The sequence below is a fragment of the Pezoporus occidentalis genome, unplaced genomic scaffold, assembly GCF_034315485.1.
Source record: "Pezoporus occidentalis ecotype Australia unplaced genomic scaffold, CSIRO_AGI_Poc_V1 ctg355, whole genome shotgun sequence".
In the NCBI taxonomy this organism is placed as follows: Eukaryota; Metazoa; Chordata; class Aves; order Psittaciformes; family Psittacidae; genus Pezoporus; species Pezoporus occidentalis.
In genome coordinates, this window is record NW_026915538.1 from 11,808 (window position 1) to 34,725 (window position 22,918).

The window sequence follows — 22,918 nt, forward strand, 5'->3', positions numbered from 1 at the left end:
GGATGGATGCTGCTGGGCTCTCGCCCTCCCCGCCTGCTCTGTGGTGGAACCACAGCTATTTCGGATGTGCTGGAGCAGCCGCATCCAGGCCGGTGCCAGCCCCTCCGGCAGCAGAGGCTGATGGAGCCCCTGACTTCCCAGCAGCAAGGTGGCCCCGTTCCCAATCCCACTTCAGGATGCTGGATCTGGCAGGTCTTATCCCCCAAATCCAGGTCCAGATACAGGCTCTTGGTCCCTGTTGCCGTCCAAGCAGCCTTCACTGCTGTGGGTGGGAGTGGGCATGGGGCACCCCCAGCCCCATATGCGGCACCCTGGGGTGCTGACACAGCAATGGGGGGCTCCCGGCCCTCGGGGTCATGCCATAGATCCTGGGGTGCATCACCCCATGGAGCGCTGGTGTTGGCAGAGGCTCCAAGCTCCAGCTATAAGATGGGAGTTCCTGCATTCCACATCCCTCCTGCTCCCACCACCTCCATGCAGACCCTTATCAAGCAGTCCATGCTTGCAGGGCGAGGGTAAAGGTGGCCTGGGTACCACCAGCCTGCTCCTGCAGGCAGATCCCCAAGCTCTGACCCATGGGATGGGGATCCCTGCATCCCTTTCCCACTATTCCAGCCTCAGTTTTCACCTTCTGGCTTGGGAAAAGAGCAAGGTCTGGGTCCAGGCACTACAGGAGCCAGGAGCTGCTGCAGTCAGCAGGAACCTCACCCGCTCCTGCTACACACAAATACCTTGGGATGCTGGTGCGCGCAGTGCATCATCCATACGTCTGTCTCTATATATATCCCTGCCCACTCCCCATCCCCGGGTACAACAGCTCACGGCCTCAGCGCAGCTGGGATCACGCTGCTATTCCCATCTGCTCCCGACAAACACAAAGGAAGAGGCTCGGGAACGGGGCTGGCTCCGTGCAACAGGAGCACCGGGATCGCGGCGCCAGGCCAAGCGTGGATGCTCTGTGCTGCGTCCAAGGATGGAGCGTGCTAAAACAAGGCAAGGCTCAGTGGCACTGGTGCCGTCTATAGCTTGGTAGTGCCAAAGAGTCCCGGACTGGTGCAAACCAGAGCCCAAAGGGGGGGAAGCAGCAGGGATTTACCCTCCATCGGGATGCAGGAGCTGGCAAAGGGATAGATTTGTCCCCTTCTGTCAGCTCTAACGCTAAGGAAAGGTGGATGTAGAGGGCACAAGAGCCCGGCTCCACTCCTTTCCCTGCATCTGGAGTTTCTCTTACTTATTCAAGACCAGTGTTCAGTGAATTATTTAACACAGGCACTTGAGCCTGAGTGGTGGCAGCCAGCTCCTGGCACGTCCCCTGCCTCGCCAACCAGCGTCTCTCCATACAGAGCATCATTCCCTGCCTCTATCCCTCAACCCAGAGGTGGATTCCAGTCCCTACCCTACACATCACCCCCCAGGGACCCAGCACTCACCTTTAAGCTGCTGCCTTTGGGGTACCAGCACTGTCCCCCCGCTATTTGGGGACCCCAAAGCCCACACTGGGGCTCCCAGCCTGGGCAGGAGCTGCCTCCCAGCACAGCCTCTGCTTGCAGCCACATTGCCTTGAGAAGGAGCCCCTTGCCTGAGGGCTGCTCTTAATAAACCCTCATTAATTGCCCTCATTGGCTGCTCTCATTAGCAGGCCCAGCCTTAAGTCCCTGCAGGTGGTGTTGGGCAGCCTTGTGGCTCGCAAGAGGTGTCCTGGAGCCTATGAGGATGCTCTGGGATGGGGGCTGTCATTGTCCTCTCTCTTTGGAGTGCTTCACCCCCAGCACAAACCCTCTTCAACAGGGGGTCCTTGGGTATATCCTGCTTCATCCTTCCCCTGCCTTGTGCAGGGGTCCACAAGGTGCAGGGATGCAGAACATGGAGGGATGCTCAGTGCTTGGGGGGATTCTTGGTGCTGGGGAAGGATACTTTAGTGCCAAGGGCACTGGGGGGAGGAATGCTCCATGTTGGGGGGATGCTTGGTGCTTGGGGGGATGCTTGAGGGGGGCATTTGGTGCTAGGAGGGATGCTCAGTGCTGAAGGAGGGATGCCTGATGTTGGGGGGATGCTTGTTGCTTAGAGGGATGCTTGAGGGGGGGATTTGGTGCTTGAAGGGATGCTCAGTGCTGAAGGGGGGATGCTTGTTGCTTGAAGGAAATGCTCAGTGCTGGGGAAGGATGCTCGATGCTGAAGGGATGCTCAGTGCTTGAGGGGGGATACCTGATATTGGGGGGATGCTCAGTGCTGGGGAAGGATGCTCCATGTTGAAGGGATGCTCAGTGCTTGAGGGGGGATACCTGATATTGAGGGGATGCTCAGTGCTGGGGAAGGATGCTCGATGCTGAAGGGATGCTCGGTGCTGAGGAAGGATGTTCAGTGCTTGTGGGGGGATGCTCGATGCTTGGAGGGATGCTCAGTGCTGGGGAAGGATGCTTGATGTTGAAGGGATGCTCGGTGCTTGAGGGGGGATACCTGATATTGGGGGGATGCTCAGTGCTGGGGAAGGATGCTCCATGTTGAAGGGATGCTCAGTGATTATAGGGGGATGCTCGATGCTAGGAGGGATGCTCAGTGCTGGGGAAGGATGCTTGATGTTGAAGGGATGCTCGGTGCTTGAGGGGGGATACCTGATATTGGGGGGATGCTCAGTGCTGGGGAAGGATGCTCCATGTTGAAGGGATGCTCGGTGCTTGAGGGGGGATACCTGATATTGAGGGGATGCTCAGTGCTGGGGAAGGATGCCCGATGCTGAAGGGATGCTCAGTGCTGAGGAAGGATGCCCGATGCTGAAGGGATGCTCAGTGCTGAGGAAGGATGCTCAGTGCTTGTGGGGGGATGCTCGATGCTTGGAGGGATGCTCAGTGCTGGGGAAGGATGCTCCATGTTGAAGGGATGCTCAGTGCTTATGGGGGGATGCTCGATGCTAGGGGGGATGCTCAGTGCTGGGGAAGGATGCTTGATGTTGAAGGGATGCTCGGTGCTTGAGGGGGGATACCTGATATTGGGGGGATGCTCAGTGCTGGGGAAGGATGCTCCATGTTGAAGGGATGCTCAGTACTTATGGGGGGATGCTCGATGCTAGGAGGGATGCTCAGTGCTGGGGAAGGATGCTTGATGCTGAAGGGATGCTTGGTGCTTGAGGGGGGACACCTGATATTGGGGGATGCTCAGTGCTGGGGAAGGATGCTCAATGTTGAAGGGATGCACGATGCTGAAGGGATGCTCGATGCTGAAGGGATGCTCGATGCTGAAGGGATGCTCGGTGCTGAGGAAGGACGCTCAGTGCTAGAGGGGGGATGCTCGTTGCTTGGAGGGATGCTCAGTGCTGGGTAAGAACACTTAACCCCAGGAGTCCCCCCACATCCCACCCCCCAGAGCCGAGCCACGCTGGCAGTTCCCGACTGTCCTTTATTACAGAGAACAGGGGCTGCCTCCAGAAAACGAGGGGCCCCGCTCCCCAAAAAGAGCCTTCACCCCCCAGCTCCCCCCACACCCCCTGGCTCCTGCTGCTGCCATTGGCACCGGGGGGGGGGGATGTGGGGTGGGATGGCAGCCAGCGTGCCCCCCCCCCCCCATCAGCAAAGCCGGCCTCGCTTGTCTTGGGTTTAATGTCTCTTTCTCGCTGTGGTTTTGCCCCGTTTTGCTGTATTTTACACACCAGTTGGATGTTACCGTCACATGAAGAAGAGAGAGACCTGGACAAGAGAACGGCTACGAGCGCTAGGGTTAAAACACACAAACCCCCTCCCCAGCCCACCAGGGAATCCTTCCTGGAGGAGCAGGGTGGAGGGGGGGGGGGGGCTGAGAGGTGATGGGTGGGCACCCAGAGTGGCTCCGTCCTCAGCCCAGCCGCGTCAACCTCTTCTTTTGTTTTTTTTTAGGGGTAAAAAGAAAAGAGAATGGGCTAAAAACACAAAGTGGCCCTAAAAGCATCGTTGTTACTGCGGAGCAGGATTATGACTTCTCTCCAGATTGTCCAAAATCACCTACAGAAGGACTTTGGGGGCCTGCTGACCATGGTCCCGCTGCCACCGTGGTCCCCGTGGGATGCGACAGGGATGTCCCCCCCTTGGTAGGAGAAGGAACAAGCAGCCAGGTACCCCAAGGAGGTGTTTTTTTTTTGGGGGGGGGGTGTCTGGATGCAGGCTCCCCTATGGAGCACCTCGGGGTTCAGTGGGTGCCCCTCTCCATCACCCTGTGCCTGGTGGGGTGGTACTGGGTGCTGGGCCCCATTGCGGAGCAGGGGTGATGGTGATGGGGTGAAGCACTCTCATGGTCTGTAGCCAGCCTCCTGGCTGTTGGCAGCACCCCAGATGTGGCCTCGGCGGTACCCAAGGAGGGGCAGATCAGTGTCCTCCCCATGGGTGCCTTCGGAGGGGCATGGGAAGACTGAGGATTGGGGTTAATGGGCTCGCTATGGGTGCCCATGGGTGGCTGTGCCCTACCTGAGATGGCTGCGGAGCTGGCAGCACCCACCTCTTCCCCTCCTGCTGCTGTGGGTGCTGTCACATCATACCCAGTGCTGCTGGGGTCCTGCCAGCACCCATGTGGCCCATGGGGAGCCCACCACCACAGGGTGACACCATTGTCACCCCCAAACCCCTGCACCCCATGGGGCTCCCAGGAGGGTCCCATAGCCTCGGCCCCAGGGAGCTGGCAGGGATCTGGCACATGAATCCCAATGGGAGATGCTGGCACTGCTCCTGCCAGGCTGGCTGCCCCAAGGAATGCCACCTACCCAGGATGGGGACAATGGCACTTGCTTCGTCCCCTATCCCCAGGGACCCCAGCGCTGGGCACAGGGCTCATGGGGGTCAGCCTGGCTGGAAGGGGATGCTCTGGGGCTCAGCATCCCTTTGTGGGTACCACCACATGGGTCGAGGCCAGTCCCTTGCCCAGCCCTATGGGGACAAGCCCAGGGTGAGGGTAACGTGGGGTGAAAGCTGGGTTAGGGGCAGGATGGAGGGGGGGTGGTCCCCACGCAGTGGGGTTGAGCCCCAGGATGGGGTTCTCGACCTCCTGCTCCCAGCGAGCCCGTGGACAGAGGTAAAGCATCAAACCCAGCTAAAGGCAGTGCACAAACGAGCCCGCTTTGGCTATCGAACTGTGTCATGGCTTCCGATCCCAGGAGCCCGCGCCTGGCCCGGGAATGGGGGTTACCCCCTCCCATGGGTGCCCCCACCTTCCCCATCCCACCCCAACAGGGGGTTTGGGGAGGGCGGTGGGGATGAGGATGGGCAATGGAAGGGGGGAGCTCCATGGCCCTGCTCAGGCGACGCTGACGGCTCGGAGAGGTTCTATTGAGCTGGAAGGGGAAGGGAAAGGGGGGGACCCCTCTTGCCTGGCCCCCTGCAATGTGTGTGTGTGGGGGGGGGGATGAGGCTGGGAAGGGGCAGAGGGGCTCCCAGGGAGCGGGGCTGGAAGCACTCAGTGAAGTCCTGCCCAATGGTGGGATGGGGATGGGGGGGGTCTGGCACCCATCTCCAAGCTGGGGGGGGGGTTAGGGGGGTGGCTCCTGGGTACCCCAGCGCTGGGATGAGGTGAAAGCAAAGGGGTTGGTGGGCTCCATCCCCCTCCTACCGCAGGGTCCCCACGAGCCGGGCGCTGTCCTGCTGGTGCCTCAGCTCCCTCCCGCCTGGGAGGCCTGAGGAAGGGTGATGGGCGCTGGGAAGGTGGGGGGACCCCCGGCCCCGCAGTCCTTGGTTTGGGGGGGGGGGTGGGGGTGCTCAGGCCTTCAGCTGGTGCCACTGTGCCACTGCCTGCCGGGGACGGGCGATCATGTCCTTCCAGTGCTTCACCTCCCCGGGGCCGCTCTTCCAGGACAGGTAGATCTGGGAGGGGGGACATGATAGGAAGGACTTGGACCCATGGCTCCGCTATGGGAGCCTCCAGTCCCATCATCCTGCTCCCTATGTGTGTGGCTGTGTTCATCCATCAGTTTTCCATATGGTGACATGGAAAACCACGTGTGCCAAGGCCTCCCTGGAGAAGAATTTGCTGCTAATTTTGCCAACTGAAGTGATCGGCCCACTACTAGCTATGGTGGGGTGGCCAGGGCATGGGCCTCACCATCAGCATCACTGTGTTGCTTTAATGCTGCAGTGCTCCCAGCAGCTTAATGCAATGTGGTGGCATCATGGGCACTGGCTGTCCATTCGTCCATTCATCATTGATCCATCCATCCATCCATCACTGATCCATCCATCCATCCATCATTGACCCATCCATCCATCATTGATCCATCCCTGATCCATCCATCCATCCATCACTGATCCATCCATCCATCCATCTGTTCATCCATCCATCCATCACTGATCCATCCATCCATCCATCATTGACCCATCCATCCATCACTGATCCATCCATCCATCCACCACTGATCCATCCATCCATCCTCCATCCATCCATCTATCCACCCATCATCCATCCATCCATCACTGATCCATCCATCCATCCACCCGTCATTGATCCATCCATCCATCACTGATCCATCCATCCACCCATCATCCATCACTGATCCATCCATCCATCCATCCATCCATCCATCCATCCATCCATCCATCCATCCATCATTGATCCATCCATCCATCCATCACTGATCCATCCATCCATCACTGATCCATCCATCCATCCATCCATCCATCCATCCATCCATCCATCATTGATCCATCCATTCACCCATCACTGATCCATCCATCCATCCATCCATCCATCATTGATCCATCCATTCACCCATCACTGATCCATCCATCCATCCATCCATCACTGATCCATCCGTCCATCCATCACTGATCCATCCATCCATCCATCCATCACTGATCCATCCATCCATCATCGATCGATCCATCCACCCATCACTGATCCATCCGTCCATCCATCACTGATCCATCCATCCATCCATCACTGATCCATCCATCCATCCACCATTGATCCATCCATCCACCCATCATTGATCCATCCATCCATCCATCACTGATCCATCCATCCATCCATCCATCCATCCATCCATCACTGATCCATCCAACCACCCACCCATCATCCATCCACCCTGATGGCACAGTCATGCTCATGCCGCCAGTGATGCTCCCACTGGGGACACTCCTGTCCATCTCCAGCATCCCACCATTCCATCCCACCCCTTCCCAGCTTCATCCCAATCTCCACGTTTCCTTGATGACAGCACTGCATTGGGGGATCACCAGCTCTCTTTTGCCATCACTACTCTAAGGAGCAGTGAGCTCAATGGGTTTAACTGCATCAAATCCAGAGGGAGGGAATTCCTCCCTTCCTGTTTTTGGGAAGTGGTGGGTAATCCCGGTGTGGGGATGGAGGCTGGGGGTGGACCCACCATGGCACACAGGAGCCATAGGAGGCTTCAATTTGTGTCTTGCTGTAGGTAGACTTACGCAGGTTGAAGCTCACCATGGCACAGGCTATGGGCATGGGGCTCCATCCATGTTGGATGGATCCCCATCATCTCAATGCTCATAGAACCATAGAACGGTTTGGGTTGGAAAGGACCTTCAGATCATCCAGTTCCAAGCCCCCTCACACCAGATGAGTCCTTGCCACCACACACCATGGCCGTGCAAAGCCAACGCAAGGGAACCCCACCACACTCCACCTTCCTCTTCAGCTTGAGCTGACACCACCGAGCAGGGACCCGGTTGTCCCCCATCTGCCACCCTTGTGTAGGACCCTCCACCCCACCCCGGTGCCATGGGACCCACCTTGCCGATGACATCGTTGCGGCTCAGCCTGTCCTTGTCCATGACGGTGATGACGATGGTGGTCTCGCGCAGCCGCTCCGTGGGGATGTCGAAGGCGAAGGACTCGTTGAAGACGGGGTTCAGGCACCGTTTCATCACCACCGTCTTCTTCTTCTCCACCCGCTTGTCCTTGTACATCAGCCACACCTTCACGTAGGGGTCTGGGTTGGAAGGGGACACACAGGAGATGCTCTCAGCCCTGGCCTGGCATGGAGCAATGGTACCCAACGTGGCGAGAGGTGGAGCTCGTACCTGACGTGCCCCCGATGTCCATGGCTTTGAGGTTCCGTGCTTTGATGATGTTCACCACGATGGAGTTGGCGGAGGGGTTGTAGCACAGCGACAGCAGCAGCTCCCCACGGCTTCCCTGTGGGACCCACAGAGGCCCGAGCCTTGAGAGGGCACCCAAAGCCCCCATGTCCCACTGTGGGTGCAGGGTGCTGAGATGGGAACCCCTCTTCCGGAGCTGTCCCAAGGTGGGGCTTTGGGGCCACAGGGAAAATCAGGGCAGGAGGAAACGGGGCCGTTCCCACTGGGACATTGTGTGGTCCTGCTGGAGGCAACTTTCAGTATAGATCTACTCAAAACAGCTTGTTTTGACTCAAAAGGAGATGCTCTAGGCTATTCCAGATCTAGCCAAGAAGGCTTGTTTTGACCCAAAAGGAGATGCTCTGGGCTATTCTAGATCTAGCCAAAACGGCTTGTTTTGACCCAAAATGAGATGCTCTGGACTATTCTAGATCTAGCCAAGAAGGCTTGTTTTGACCCAAAAGGAGACCCTCTGGGCTATTCTAGATCTAGCCAAGAAGGCTTGTTTTGACCCAAAAGGAGACACTGTGGGCTATTCTAGATCTAGCCAAGAAGGCTTGTTTTGACCCAAAATGAGATGCTCTGGGCTATTCTAGATCTAGCCAAGAAGGCTTGTTTTGACCCAAAATGAGACCCTCTGGGCTATTCTAGATCTAGCCAAGAAGGCTTGTTTTGACCCAAAATGAGACCCTCTGGGCTATTCTAGATCTAGCCAAGAAGGCTTGTTTTGACCCAAAAGGAGACGCTCTGGACTATTCTAGATCTAGCCAAAATGGCTTGTTTTGACCCAAAATGAGACGTTCTGGACTATTCTAGATCTAGCCAAAATGGCTTGTTTTGACCCAAAAGGAGATGCTCTGGACTATTCTAGATCTAGCCAAAATGGCTTGTTTTGACACAAAATGAGATGCTCTGGGCTATTCTAGATCTAGCCAAAATGGCTTGTTTTGACCCAAAATGAGATGCTCTGAACTATTCTAGATCTAGCCAAAATGGCTTGTTTTGACCCAAAAGGAGATGTTCTGGACTATTCTTGATCTAGCCAAAATGGCTTGTTTTGACCCAAAATGAGACGCTCTGGGCTATTCTAGATCTAGCCAAGAAGGCTTGTTTTGACCCAAAAGGAGATGTTCTGGACTATTCTAGATCTAGCCAAAATGGCTTGTTTTGACCCAAAATGAGACGCTCTGGACTATTCTTGATCTAGCCAAAATGGCTTGTTTTGACCCAAAAGGAGACGTTCTGGACTATTTTGGATCTAGCCAAAATGCCTTGTTTTGACCCAAAATGAGATGCTCTGGACTATTCTAGATCTAGCCAAAATGGCTTGTTTTGACCCAAAATGAGATGCTCTGGGCTATTCTAGATCTAGCCAAAATGGCTTGTTTTGACCCAAAAGGAGACGCTCTGGACTATTCTAGATCTAGCCAAAATAGCTTGTTTTGACCCAAAATGAGACCCTCTGGGCTATTCTAGATCTAGCCAAAATGGCTTGTTTGGACCCAAAAGGGGACGTTCTGGACTTTTCTAGATCTAGCCAAAATGGCTTCTTTTGACCCAAAATGAGATGCTCTGGACTATTCTAGATCTAGCCAAAATGGCTTGTTTTGACCCAAAATGAGACGCTCTGGCAGCTTTGTACCTTAAAATAAAGATGTGGGATGAGAAACCCGTCCAATGGACACCAAACCTCCTCCCAAGGCAGAAAAGTCCCCATTGGGGTAGCAAGAAGGTGCTGGTCCCATTGGGACACCCCAGAACCGGGGGGGAGCCTCCCCTTGGGGACTGTGCCCCTGTTTTGGAGGGGGAGCAGGGCCTTACGCTGCCATCGCTGCAGGGCTTCAGGTCCTTCCAGAAGGTCTGCATCTGGGTGAGATCCACCTTGTTGAGGGGGATGGACACCTCCCCAATGGGGTCGTTGCGGCTGAAGCGGTCGTAGTCCAGCACCTGGAGGTACAGCACCCGCTGCACCACCTTCTCATAGGGGAACCCTGTGCCAGAGATGGAAGAGGAGGAAGAGCCATCATGGTCATGCCAATGAGCACCCGATACTCTTCCTTGTGTTGATGGGGAGATGTTGACATGAGGGAGCAGACCATGGCGTGAGTGGTGGTAGGTTAATTCCCATGCACGCACCCACCCATGGGTGCTTGATGGGAGAAGAAGGACCCCCCCCACATGTCCCTTATATGCAGAGCAAACACCTCCAACACAGCCTTGATAGCTTGGCCAACCCATCTCATCAGTGGTAGCCATCACGTTGGTGGTTCGAGCTGAGCAGACCCAGACCCAGAATAGGGTCCCACCACCGCCCTGCTCCCATCCCAGTCCACTCCAACCCATCCCAACCCCTACCTTCGAAGAGGAAGGTCTCATTCCAATGCGGGTTGAGGTTCTTCCGCTTCACCTTGGTCTCCAGCTTGTGCTTCTTGTCGGGGAGCAGGTAGATCTTGACAAAGGGGTCGCTGGTGCCGCTGAAGTCCTTGGCCGGCAGCTCCTGCGCCTTCATGATCTTCACGGTCAGGGTGGACTCTTGGAAGTTGTAGCCAACGCTGAACTGGATGCGGCCCAGGTTCTCCCGGCTGATGCCATCGTGGGCCTCGTCGTCCTCGGAGCCCGGAGAGAGCTGTGGCAAGGGGAGAAGGGCGATGAGCTCCTGGGGACCACCAGTGGGGTCTGCACATCCTTGTCCCCCCCCCTTTTCAGCACCTCTACACCAGCACCCAACCTCCAACCCTGCGAGCTGTCACTGGGCATCAGCTTCTCAACCAGCCCCCTGTCACCAGCATCACCTCGGATGACTCCTGGCTCCGCACCGTGCATCCCAAGGATGGGAAGTGCCAATTAGCCAAATTCCTCCTGACAACCATCCCTCACATCTCCATCACTGCTTCATCATGCTTGGCCCCGGGGGGATGGCTGCGTCACCTCGGTTGTGACATGGACGTGCCACTGCTTAAGGCACCGGGTGGGCACAGGGAAGAGCCAGAGGGATTGCGAGAAGACACCCATATGGTACCCAGCCAGGGCTACCAACCATGGGGAGCCCGTCCCCATCACTCCCCATCACCCACCATGAGCATCTCGCTGGTCAGGGAGTTGACCAGGTCGGAGACGGAGGAGCGAGGCTCCGTCTTGCGGTCGGACTCATCGTGCGGTGGCTGCCCGGGCACCGGTGCCGTGGTCACCGCCTTGCCACCGGCCGGTAACCTGGGGAAAGAGAGGCCGGGACTCAGAGGAGAGGGGCCGAGAGCCGAGGGTGAGACAGCGAGGGGCTCCCCGGGCACCCTCTCCCAGCGGATGCTGCGCCTGGGCTGGGATGCAGGGCTGGGATGCAGGGATACCCCGCACCGGCGTCTGCGTGCCACCAGCATCCCCGCCTCCTGGATGGTGCAGGCAGCTGGTTCTGCCTGTGCTGCTGCCAGCTCGTGCCCTAAGACCTGCGCACACCACCTCAGAGCACAACAGAAGGTCCCACGGTGCCCATGTCTCCCCCAGCACCAGCGGAACCCATGGTGATACTGGGCCAGCCACTCAGCCATGCGGCCACCCAGTCCCTGTCTGCACCTCACACGGCCCCTTTCCACCCTGGTGAGGTCCAATGTAGCTGACACACGGGTGCTTCGTGCTGCGCTGTGAGCTCAGCACCCGGTGCCAACCACCCCTTGTCCCTCTGCCATAGAGCCCCCCTGTGCCCCACAGCCAGGACCACTGCCCTGGTTCTAGAGAGCGGGTCTGGAGGGGCTACGGCTCCTGGCTGGTTGCGGGATGATGGACACGGTGCCAGGGAGGGAACATCCCAGAGGGAAGGTGGAGAGCCAGGAGCACACAAAGAGAGCAGCAATGGAGGCACCCCACCAAGGCCACGCTGCCACGATGCACAGGGACAACAGGGATGGGGCAGCACCGGGTGGCCCCATGGTGCAAAGGGAGGGTACGTGCACACAGACAGCACCCCACGCTGCACCCAGCCCGAGCCGAGACACGATGCTGGGGTACACACAGCCCCAGAACGGCCCCACAGGGTCACAAAGCCACCATCATGCCACTGGGACACGCACACACACACTGATGGAGATGCAGAAGGGGGACCTGGGGGGTGATGGGGGTGGCAGCACCGGGGGGCCGCCCTCTCACACACGCACGCGGTTCAGCTGCCCCGCTCGGACGGCACCAAGCGAGGACCGGAGAGCCCGAGGTAGCTGGGGAGGTAAAACCGGGTTAAAACCAGAGGGAAAATGGAAGCAGAGGAGCTGGTGGTGGGAGCCGCTGGGGCGAGAGGCGCCGGTGGAGCCGTGGGTGCCGGGGTGCGGGCACCGTGTGCCAGCGGAGGTCGAGGACAGCAAGAAAGAAAGAGCAAGGAAAGAGCAAGAGAAGGAGGAGAAGCATCATCCGCTGCTGGCCTGCAGGGAGGGAATGGGGAGAGAGGAGCGGGGAGGTGGACGGACGGAGAGAGCTTGCTTGGTCGCCGGGACAGGAGCCGCGCCGAGGAGCCGGGCTGGAGCCGCCGGGGATGGGCTGGAAGGAAGAAGCTGAGAACTAGGGATGGAGGAGACGTTTTGGGGTGGAAGAGCGGGAGGTCGGCAGCGCCGGGTGGGCAGGAAGGAGCAGAGGGTGAAGCCAATGCTGGCTGAGCCCCCCTCCGTGTCCCATGGGATGCAGGGGAATAGGGAGCGAGGGATGGATGTGGAGGCCATGCATGCGCCGGGATGGGGCTTTGGGACCAGCGAGCTGGGGGAAGCAGGGAGCAGGGTCTTGCTGTGGCCCCCACCGCCACGCAGGGACCCCCATCCCCATCAGCCAGCACAGGGCAGGTAGCACGGGCCCGTCTGCTCAGCGCGGAGCCGGCTAAAGGGAAATGCTAAAAGATGGAGCGAAACCAAGCGGGTGCAGGGTTAAAAATAGGCGCTGGGAGAGAACGGTGCCAGTTCATCCCCACGGCGAGCACACGGCGGGGGGGGGGGCAGAACCCGCCGGCTTCACACCTCCTCCCCGCTCCCGAGAGGGGATTAACACCCGCTCCCGGCAGCACAGGGCCCCTCTGCTCCTGTCGGGGCTGGTGCCAGATGTGGTGCTGAGCCTTTGGCACCCCGAGAAGGCAGGAGCAAGCGGAGGCGCAGCTTGCTTGGAGGAAAAAGGGGGGTAACGCGTGTGTCCGTCCCCCCCCCCCAAGCCTGTTGCGCTTGCTCTGCCCCTGGTTGAACACTGGGGCTCTAAGGGATGAACACAAGCCGCTGCAGGGATGTCCGCGCATCCCTCGGGGTGCTGCCAGCCCCACACCGGGCTGCAAACGGCGCGATGGACCAGACATGCGTTAGGATGGGATGCGGCATCATCGGGGGCATCCCATCCGTGCGTCCCTGCTCCCGAGGTGGGCCTCCCCCCCCCACCCCGCCGGCCCCCAGCATGCAGCCGGGATGGGAGGGCTGGAGGTGGGGATGGCAGGAGGGGAAGGGCAGGGAGGGAGGAGGAAGGGATTAAGGGGTGGGGGGGGTTCCTCTCGGTGCCGCTGCTCCAAAGGCAGAACCGCGGATGCCGGCGGGCGAGAGCTGCAGTCGTGCCGGTGCCCGCTGGGGCCACCCTGTGCCGCTCCAACCTTGGCGCTCCACGAGGCCAGCCTCCTCCTCCTCCTCCTCCTCCACCCTGCGTGAGGCCCTGGTCTCCTCCTGCGGGACTGCCCTCGTCCTCGCTCATACCTCTTGTCCCCCTGAGCGTTCGGCTGGTTCGGCTGCGTCCCAGCGGGTTGCAGGTCGGGGATATTGGCAAAGTCATCTTGCTCTGAGAGTCCCAAAACCAGGGATAACACCACCATCCGGCCTTCCCTGCCCAGGCATCCCCGCAGGCAGCGGGAGAGAGAGAAAGAGAAAGAGGAGAACACAGCATCAGGCAGAGAACAGGCAGGAGCCGCTGGCGCACCGAGGGTCCCCCGATGGCAAAGGGACCCCGGCTCTGCCCGCTGGAGGGGATGGGCACAGAGGGCTGTGGGGAGAAAGGTGCCAGCTCCTGGGACACATGGGTACCACCACCACCCTTCTCCTCCACTGGTCCAGGCAGGGAGGATGCCAAAGTCCTGCCGAGGGGGGGAAAGATGATGCCCAGAGGGGCTGGGGATAAGGGGCAGAGCAACAGGAGCGAGGTGCCAGCATCCTTCCAGGGAGGAGGAGATAGCAGTGCCGTGGCTGAGGCTCTTTGCCAGTCTCTGGCACTGCTGGCACAGCCTCCCCGGGCCTGTAACCACGTTTATGCCATGGTGATAGCAGGATAAAGAGCAAAAGCAAAGTGAAAGCTTTGGGAAGCAGCTCTGGTGAATGGAAGCAGCTCCTCCGCCGGGAAGCAGTGCGCTGGGTCGGCACATTGCAGCTCTGTGGCTCTTCCTCCCATCCCAGCAATAAAGTCTGGGATCCAGCACCAGGAAACAGGGGGAATGCGACCCTTGGGATGGCGAATGAGGCACATCACATTGGGAAGCTGGCAAATGGGGCCTCTTGTGGGAGAGGGCAAAGCTGGCATCAGGAAGAGCCGGCAGGCACCGGCTGGCTCGTGGTGAGGATGGGGGGGTTCAACTTCTCCATTGCTGCCTATGGAGGCAGAAGTGGGGTGGGCAGCCAAATTCGTGTCTCTTAGGGCATTTCCCACCGAACCCTGATGCAGAAGGTGCTGCACTGAGCAGGATCAGACCTGTGTCCCCTACCCTGAGCACTACCAGCCTGTGGGAAGCGCACCCAGGACCTCAGCATCCCCTTTCCTGGGGCTCTGGGTGGCAAACAGAGGCCAAGGGGGAGCAGGAGGACCCTGGGGAGGATGGAGGCTGGGGAGGGGCTGTCTCCATGGAGGAGTGACAGTGTCATGTGCTGGGATGTGGTCACAGCACGGGACTCAGATTAGCCCTCAGTGCTTGAGGGCTGAGAGGCAGTGCTGATACAGGAGATAGGGTTAAGCCAGATTAAAGACCACACGACTGCAGCAGCTCGATATCGGGGCTGAACAGATGCTCACCCCTGCACGGGGGCCACCACCACTGTGGCTGACACCCCCCATTCCTCCTTGGGGCAATGTCATTCCTTGGGGACCGCACCAGTGGCTGTCCCATGGGCTGGAAAATCCCTGCACTCCCTGGGGACCAAAGGAGACCTGAGCACCCACACGGAGAGTGATGGGCAGCAAAGCCAGAGGGCAAAGGAAGTTGGGGAGGGTGAGGGGTCTATCCCTGAGCCCCCAGGTTGGGTGAGCTGGGATGGGGATGGAGGGAGCCGTCTCTTCCCCATGGCCGTGGGTAGTGGTTCCCTGAGGAGGAGCTGGCTGAGCAGAGGAGAGAGCAGAGGAGAATGCAGCAGAGAGGAGATGAGAAGGAGAAGGAGAAAGAGAGAAGGAGAAAGAGAAGGAGAAGGAGGAGAAGGAAAGGTGGAGGAGAAGGAAAGGAGAAGGAAAAGGAAGAGAAGGAAAAGGAGAAGGAGAAGGAAAGAAGGAGGAAAAGGAAGAGAAGGAAGAGGAGATGGAAGAGGAGAGGAAGAGAGAGAAGTGGAGAGGAGAAAGGAGAGCAATGGGGAGAGCAGAGGAGAGAGAATGTGAAGGGGAGCAGAACAGGGAGCAGAGGAGAATGCCACGGAGAGAGCCATGGAGGGAGCAAATGAGAGAGCGAAAGAGAAAGCAAAGGACAGAGCAGTGGAGAGAGCAAAGCCAGGAGCAAAGGAGCCAGCCAAGGGGAGAGCAGAAGAGCGCGCACTTACAGGAAGGACTTCATGTCCAAGCCGCGGTTGCGGATCTGCCCCACCACATGGTCCCAGCTGCCGGGGTTGGAGCGGCTCCGGCCGCCGGCCGTCTGATGCTTGGAGCCGGCGGCGATGCCGGGGCGCGCCTGGCCCCCGCGGGAGCCCCGGGCCGTGCCGGTGCCGGTGCCGGCCGAGGAGCCGCTGTGAGCCTGGAGGTGACCCAGGCTCTGGCTGGTGGTGGGCTGGCTGTGGTTGGAGCGCTGGTGCTGGCTGAGGGGCTGCTGCAGACTTTGCTGGCGCATGAGCGTGCGGGGCCTCTGGCATTTGGGGTCGCCTGCTGAGGTGGGGATATACTCAAGGGTAGTGGCTGTGGACAAGGTGGAGTCCTCGAAACTTAGGGAGAGGAAGGGCAGAGGAGAGGAGAGAAAGGAGAAGAAGGTGAAGGGGTAGAATTGGAGGAAGGAAAAGAAGAGAGTTAGAGAGAAGATGCCCCAGCGCAGGGAGCGCTCCGGCAGCGCCCAGCGGATGCAGCCACCGGTTCCTCTGCCCCTGCGCCCCGGCTCGCCGCTGGCCCGGCGCTGTCGCCCCGCTGCCATGTCGCTGGTGATGGGGGTGATGGTGCTGGGTGCCCTCCCTCTCCCGTGCCTGCCGTGCAGCAGCGGGCACCTTCCCAGCGCGCCGGGCGACCTCATCTGCCAGCTGAGGAATTAGGCTGCTGCGTGGAAGGCGAGTCCCGTGGTGCCCGCTCACGTGCTGCCGGTCCCCATCCCCATCTCCATCCCTCCCAGCCCGGCACCCGCTGGGCCTCAGCATCACCCGTCCCATGGGACTGTGTCAAATGGGGTCCCACAGTGATGGAGAGGGTCGAGCCACCCGTGGTGGGGACGAGCCAGCAAGCTCCCCAGCGGTGAGGGGAGGGACCCCGTTAGGGTCCAGCCACGCTCCCAGTGCTCCGATAGTGGGATGGGGGTGATGCAGACGCGGGCCCAGTGGGATAGGGAGAGCAGGGAAGCCCGGCCCTGCGTGGAACGGGTTCATCTGGTTGTTGGAAAGGGAACAGCGGGTGCGGGAAGCGGCGGTGCCCATCGCTGGCCATGCAGCACATGCGTGGCATGGCCCATGCAGCCAGGCACGGTGCTGATGCCCACAGCAGCCTGCAAAGCTCGTGGCCGTGAGACCAAGGAGGGTCCATCCAGCCTGGCCAAAGCCCCCAGGACCGCACCAGGCCTGGCCCCACCTCCAGCAATAGCCACGGAGCCAACCGCGGTTCCCTGCATGGTGAAGCTGTGCCGTCGCGCATTGCCAGCAGCGGGGGGCAGAGGGGAGGGGGGGGGGGAGGATAAAGAGCTTACAACATAAAAAATAGAGGGGAAGAAAGAGCGAAAGGGGAGAGAAAGGGAGAGAGGAGGGAGGGGGGGTGAGAGGAGCTGAGAGCTGGGATGGATCCAGCCCCATGGAAGGGCTGAAGGCAGCTGGGCAGTGCCCGGGCGCTGCTCCGTGCGTCTCCCCCCCCCTGCGCCTGCCGCCGACCTCCTTTTGCTTTCCTCCCCAGTCCCAAATTAGTTCCATTTACAACCTCTCACTCACAGGAAACTAAATCTGGCTCCTCTCGGCCCCGAGCCAGCCGGAGGTGCGAGCTCCTGCCAGCACCGTGCCAGGCGGCAGCACACCCTGCCTGCACCCTGCCTGCACCCTGTACAACCTGCCTGCACCCTGCACACACTGCAGGTACCCTGTACACCCTGCTTGTACCCTGCATACCCTGCCTACATTCTGCACACCCTGCCTGCACCCTGCTTGCATCCCCTCAGCCTGCCTGCACCCTGCACACACTGCAGGTACCCTCTACACCCTGCTTGTGCCCTGCGTACCCTGCCTACACGCTGCACATCCTGCCTGCACCCTGCACACCCTGCTTGTACCCTGCATACCCTGCCTGCACTCTTTACAACCTGCCTGCACCCCGCTTAGTACTCTGCATACCTTGCCTGCACGCTTCACATCCTGCCTGCACCCTGCACCCACTGCCTGCACCCTGCACATCCTGCCTGCACCCTGCACACACTGCAGGTACCCTCTACACCCTGCACGCCCTGCTTGTACCCTGCATACCCTGCCTGCACCCTGCACAACCTGCCTGCACCCTGCACACACTGCAGATACCCTGTACACCCTGCTTGTACCCTGCATACCCTGCCTACATGCTGCACACCCTGCCTGCACCCTGCCTGCATCCCCTCAGCCTGCCTGCACCCTGCACACACTGCAGGTACCCTCTACACCCTGCTTGTGCCCTGCGTACCCTGCCTACACGCTGCACATCCTGCCTGCACCCTGCACACCCTGCTTGTACCCTGCATACCCTGCCTGCACTCTTTACAACCTGCCTGCACCCCGCTTAGTACTCTGCATACCTTGCCTGCATGCTTCACATCCTGCCTGCACCCACTGCCTGCACCCTGCACATCCTGCCTGCACCCTGCACACACTGCAGGTACCCTCTACACCCTGCACGCCCTGCTTGTACCCTGCATACCCTGCCTGCACACTGAACATCCTGCCTGCACGCTGCACATCCTGCCTGCACCCTGCATACCCTGCCTGCATGCTGCACATCCTGCCTGTACCCTGCACACACTGCAGGTACCCTGCACACCCTGCTTGTACCCTGCATACCCTGCCTGCATGATGAACATCCAGCTTGTACCCTGCACACCCTGCCTGCACCCTGCCCATCCTGCCTGCACCCTGCACATCCTGCCTGCTCCCTGCACACACTGCAGGTACTCTGTACAACCTGCCTTTACCCTGCATACCTTGCCTGCACGCTGCATATCCTGCCTGCATGCTGCACATCCTGCCTGCACCCTGCACACCCTGCCTGCACCCTATGCAACCTGCCTTTACCCTGCCTTTACCACGCCTGCACCCTGAACACCCTACCTGTACAACCTGCCTGCATCCTGCCTGTACCCTTCACACCCTGCCTGTATTCTGTACACACTGCCTGTACCCTGCATACCCTGTCTGTACAGCCTTCATGCCCTGCCTGCACCCTTCATGCCCTGCCTGCACCCTTCATGCCCTGCCTGCACCCTTCATGCCCTGCCTGTGTCCCCTGCCTGTACCCTCTGCCTGTACACCCTGCCCGCATCCCCTGCCTGCCCTGCCTCTACTCTGCCTGCACACCCTTCTGCACCCATCCGGGTGTCTCCGGTACCAGAGGAGGGTCACAGCAGCTGACCCCCCATGAACACCCCTAAACCCAAAAGCTCTGCACAAAAGAGATGCTGAAAGGCAGGAGGATGCTTCTCTGGTGGCTTCCATTCCCCCTTAGCTCTGCCCTTGCTGCCTATGCCAGCCCTGTGAGCTACAGCATCGTCCATCCAGCATCCATCTGTCCAGCTGCCAACCCCTCCAGGCTCTGGAGCCAGGAGAACAGAGCCCATCCCCACACCAGCATCACTCCAAACAGGTACTGCAGCTCCCAACAGCGGGAGACACCGACCTCTGGGGCTCCAGGAGGCGGTTGGGGTTTGACCAAGACATCAGGAGTTGCCTTTCCCCTTTGAAAAGGTTTTCTCTCTACCAACAAGGCTGGAAGAAGCCATTGGGAATGAGGAACAGCAGTGCCTTTGCCATCACCACTGAGCTCTCTGAGGGTGCTGGGACCCACCAGGAGCATCGGAACAAGGGAACCAGCACAGAGACAGAACGCAGGATGGAGGCCACAGCCAGATCATCCACCTATGGTCACTGCCAGCATTGGAGGGTCTCACCAAGACCCTCACCCAGGTTTGCCACTGCCAAAGCTCTGGTTTCCCCCTCAATCTGATAAACCACCATATTCCCAAATTATCTGCCAGTATCAGGATGTGGAGCCGCAAATGAGATGCCGGCGCCGGGTCTCATGGGTCAGGGAAGAGGCTGGTGATGGCCACATCCTAGGGATGGGGAGATGGGATTGCAGCTCCTGCCTTTGGGCCGACACCACGATGATGCTCCAGGGAGCCTCACTGGGGACACCGAGCGGCACCGAACAAAGCCACCCTCGGCGCTGGAAACACACCGGGAACAGCACCCGAAGGCGCTTCTCCTGCAGCCAAAACCCTGCCAAAGCCCATCGAGGGGCAGGGGCAGCTCCTCAAACTGCGGTGGCTCCCGGTGCCCCCCATCCAAGCACGCTGTCGGTGGTGCTCACTCACTTGGACAGGCTGAGCTTCCCTGCGGCCAAGTGGCTCTGCACCGTGTGCCAGCGGCCTCGCGCTGCCTTCCCCGCACCGGGCTCGCTGTGGGCAGAGATGCTGCTCCTCAGGCCGTCCTCGCCGAGCCGCTGCTTGTCCCCAGGGCGGCCGTCGCGGTCCCCAGCCAACCCCGCCGCGGCCGATGCCGTCAGCTTGGCCCCTGATAACAGAGAGCCACTGGGCCGGGCCGGCGGCCAGACCCCCCCCAGGACAGACAAGGAAGGAAGCCAGACGGATGGACGTAAGAAAAAAGAAGGAGCCGTTCGATAGGGAGCAAGGGGGTTACAAGGAAGAGAGCCGGAAAAGGGGGGGGACAGACGGACAAGAGACGGACAGACAGACAGAGAGAGAAAGAGAGACATCAGCACTGCAAAAGAAAAGGGGTCCTGGCTTGGGGGGGGGGGGGGGTGCGCGGCAGAACCATCCAACGTACAGGGGCAAGGGGAGGGCTCGGGGTGAGGGTCCCCCTCGCCGGCAGCCCAACCCCGGGGCGGGGGACCCGTCCCCACCACCGAGGGGGTGCCCCCCAACGCGCAACCCCATCCTGTGCCGCCGTGGAGAGGACGGGGGGAGGACCCAGCGGGAAGGAAGGGGTTGCTCGTCTCCATGGGGCGGCCCATGGGTGGCGTGCGGGGTAGCCCGGGAGGAGGAGGAGGAGGGAGGAAGGAAGGAAGGAGGAAGAGGAGGAGGAAGGCGAGTGGGTGCTGCCCATATACTCACTACACGGAGCAAACCAGGTAAGGAGAGACTCACTTGAGGGAAAGGCGCGGGTCACCGTACGGGGCGTAAGGTGAAATGTTTAGTATAAACTCCTTGGGAGGGTAGGAGCTCCATTTCTGCTGCACTGTGTTGTCATTGTTATTCCAAAAGTCTCTGTCTAGATCGCTACAGCGGCCGGAGACCAGGGCGGAGAGAAAAAAAGGGAAATACAAGAGAAAGAAGCTGAATTCCTGTGAGAGGGAAGGAAAAGCAGCCCTCAAGCCCCGGAGCGCCGGGATCCTGCGGAGAGACACGGGGCTGCCCGCTCCTGGGCCATCAACACGCACACACTCACAGGAGGAGAGATGGATGGATGGAGGCATGGAGCAGGGAAGAGCTGTGGAGAGACAGGGAGCGGGCGGCTCCATTGGCTGGGGGGGAGAGAAGGATGGTGCGGGGTTAGAGAGGTGCTGGTGAGCGCACTGTGCCCGGCACGCGTCTGCATGTCCTGGGTACATGTGTCTGCATGTCCTGGGTACATGTGTCTGTGTGTCCTGGGTACATGTGTCTGTGTGTCCTGGGTACATGTGTCTGCATGTCCTCACTACATGTGTCTGCGTGTCCTGGTACATGTGTCTGTGTGTCCTCGGTACATGTGTCTGTGTGTCCTCGGTACATGTGTCTGTGTGTCCTCGGTACATGTGTCTGTGTGTCCTGGGTACATGTGTCTGCATGTCCTGGGTACATGTGTCTGTGTGTCCTGGGTACATGTGTCTGTGTGTCCTGGGTACATGTGTCTGTGTGTCCTGGGTACATGTGTCTGCGTGTCCTGGGTACATGTGTCTGTGTGTCCTGGGTACATGTGTCTGTGTGTCCTGGGTACATGTGTCTGTGTGTCCTCGGTACATGTGTCTGCGTGTCCTGGGTACATGTGTCTGCGTGTCCTGGTACATGTGTCTGCATGTCCTCGGTACATGTGTCTGTGTGTCCTGGGTACATGTGTCTGCGTGTACATGTGTCTGTGTGTCCTCGGTACATGTGTCTGCGTGTCCTGGGTACATGTGTCTGCGTGTCCTGGGTACATGTGTCTGTGTGTCCTGGGTACATGTGTCTGTGTGTCCTGGGTACATGTGTCTGTGTGTCCTGGGTACATGTGTCTGTGTGTCCTCACTACATGTGTCTGTGTGTCCTGGGTACATGTGTCTGCGTGTCCTGGGTACATGTGTCTGTGTGTCCTGGGTACATGTGTCTGTGTGTCCTGGGTACATGTGTCTGTGTGTCCTGGGTACATGTGTCTGTGTGTCCTGGGTACATGTGTCTGCATGTCCTGGGTACATGTGTCTGTGTGTCCTGGGTACATGTCTCTGTGTGTCCTGGGTACATGTGTCTGTGTGTCCTGGGTACATGTGTCTGCGTGTCCTCACTACATGTGTCTGTGTGTCCTGGGTACATGTGTCTGTGTGTCCTGGGTACATGTGTCTGCGTGTCCTGGGTACATGTGTCTGTGTGTCCTGGGTACATGTGTCTGCATGTCCTCACTACATGTGTCTGTGTGTCCTGGGTACATGTGTCTGTGTGTCCTGGGTACATGTCTCTGTGTGTCCTGGGTACATGTGTCTGTGTGTCGGTACATGTGTCTGCGTGTCCTGGGTACATGTGTCTGCGTGTCCTGGTACATGTGTCTGCATGTCCTCGGTACATGTGTCTGTGTGTCCTGGGTACATGTGTCTGCGTGTCCTCACTACATGTGTCTGTGTGTCCTGGGTACATGTGTCTGTGTGTCCTGGGTACATGTGTCTGTGTGTCCTGGGTACATGTGTCTGTGTGTCCTGGGTACATGTGTACATGTGTCTGTGTGTCCTCACTACATGTGTCTGTGTGTCCTGGGTACATGTGTCTGTGTGTCCTGGGTACATGTGTCTGTGTGTCCTCGGTACATGTGTCTGCGTGTCCTCACTACATGTGTCTGTGTGTCCTGGGTACATGTGTCTGCGTGTCCTCACTACATGTGTCTGTGTGTCCTGGGTACATGTGTCTGTGTGTCCTCGGTACATGTGTCTGCGTGTCCTGGTACATGTGTCTGCGTGTCCTGGGTACATGTGTCTGCGTGTCCTGGTACATGTGTCTGCATGTCCTGGGTACATGTGTCTGTACGTCCTGGGTACATGTGTCTGTGTGTCCTCACTACATGTGTCTGTGTGTC

At 59.2% G+C, this 22,918-nt stretch overlaps 1 protein-coding gene across 5 annotated transcripts in view; it reads right to left on the reverse strand.

The window, feature by feature from the left end:
• Positions 1-4,390: 4,390 nt before the first annotated feature.
• SYT7 (synaptotagmin 7) overlaps positions 4,391-22,918 on the reverse strand; it is a 36,306-nt gene continuing 17,778 nt past the window's right edge. The window contains exons 4-13 of one of the 5 annotated variants that reach the window (XM_062630517.1): positions 20,770-20,901; positions 19,978-20,193; positions 15,791-16,165; positions 13,760-13,885; positions 11,138-11,273; positions 10,419-10,689; positions 9,885-10,054; positions 8,007-8,121; positions 7,716-7,915; positions 4,391-5,816 (exon numbers count right to left, since the gene is read on the reverse strand). In XM_062630517.1, coding sequence (XP_062486501.1) covers positions 5,712-5,816; positions 7,716-7,915; positions 8,007-8,121; positions 9,885-10,054; positions 10,419-10,689; positions 11,138-11,273; positions 13,760-13,885; positions 15,791-16,165; positions 19,978-20,193; positions 20,770-20,901 — 1,846 coding nt within the window. In that variant the 3' untranslated portion in view covers positions 4,391-5,711. The remainder of the gene's footprint in view (positions 5,817-7,715; positions 7,916-8,006; positions 8,122-9,884; positions 10,055-10,418; positions 10,690-11,137; positions 11,274-13,759; positions 13,886-15,790; positions 16,166-19,977; positions 20,194-20,769; positions 20,902-22,918) is intronic. The other 4 variants (XM_062630519.1, XM_062630518.1, XM_062630520.1 and 1 more) reach the window with 4 other exon arrangements.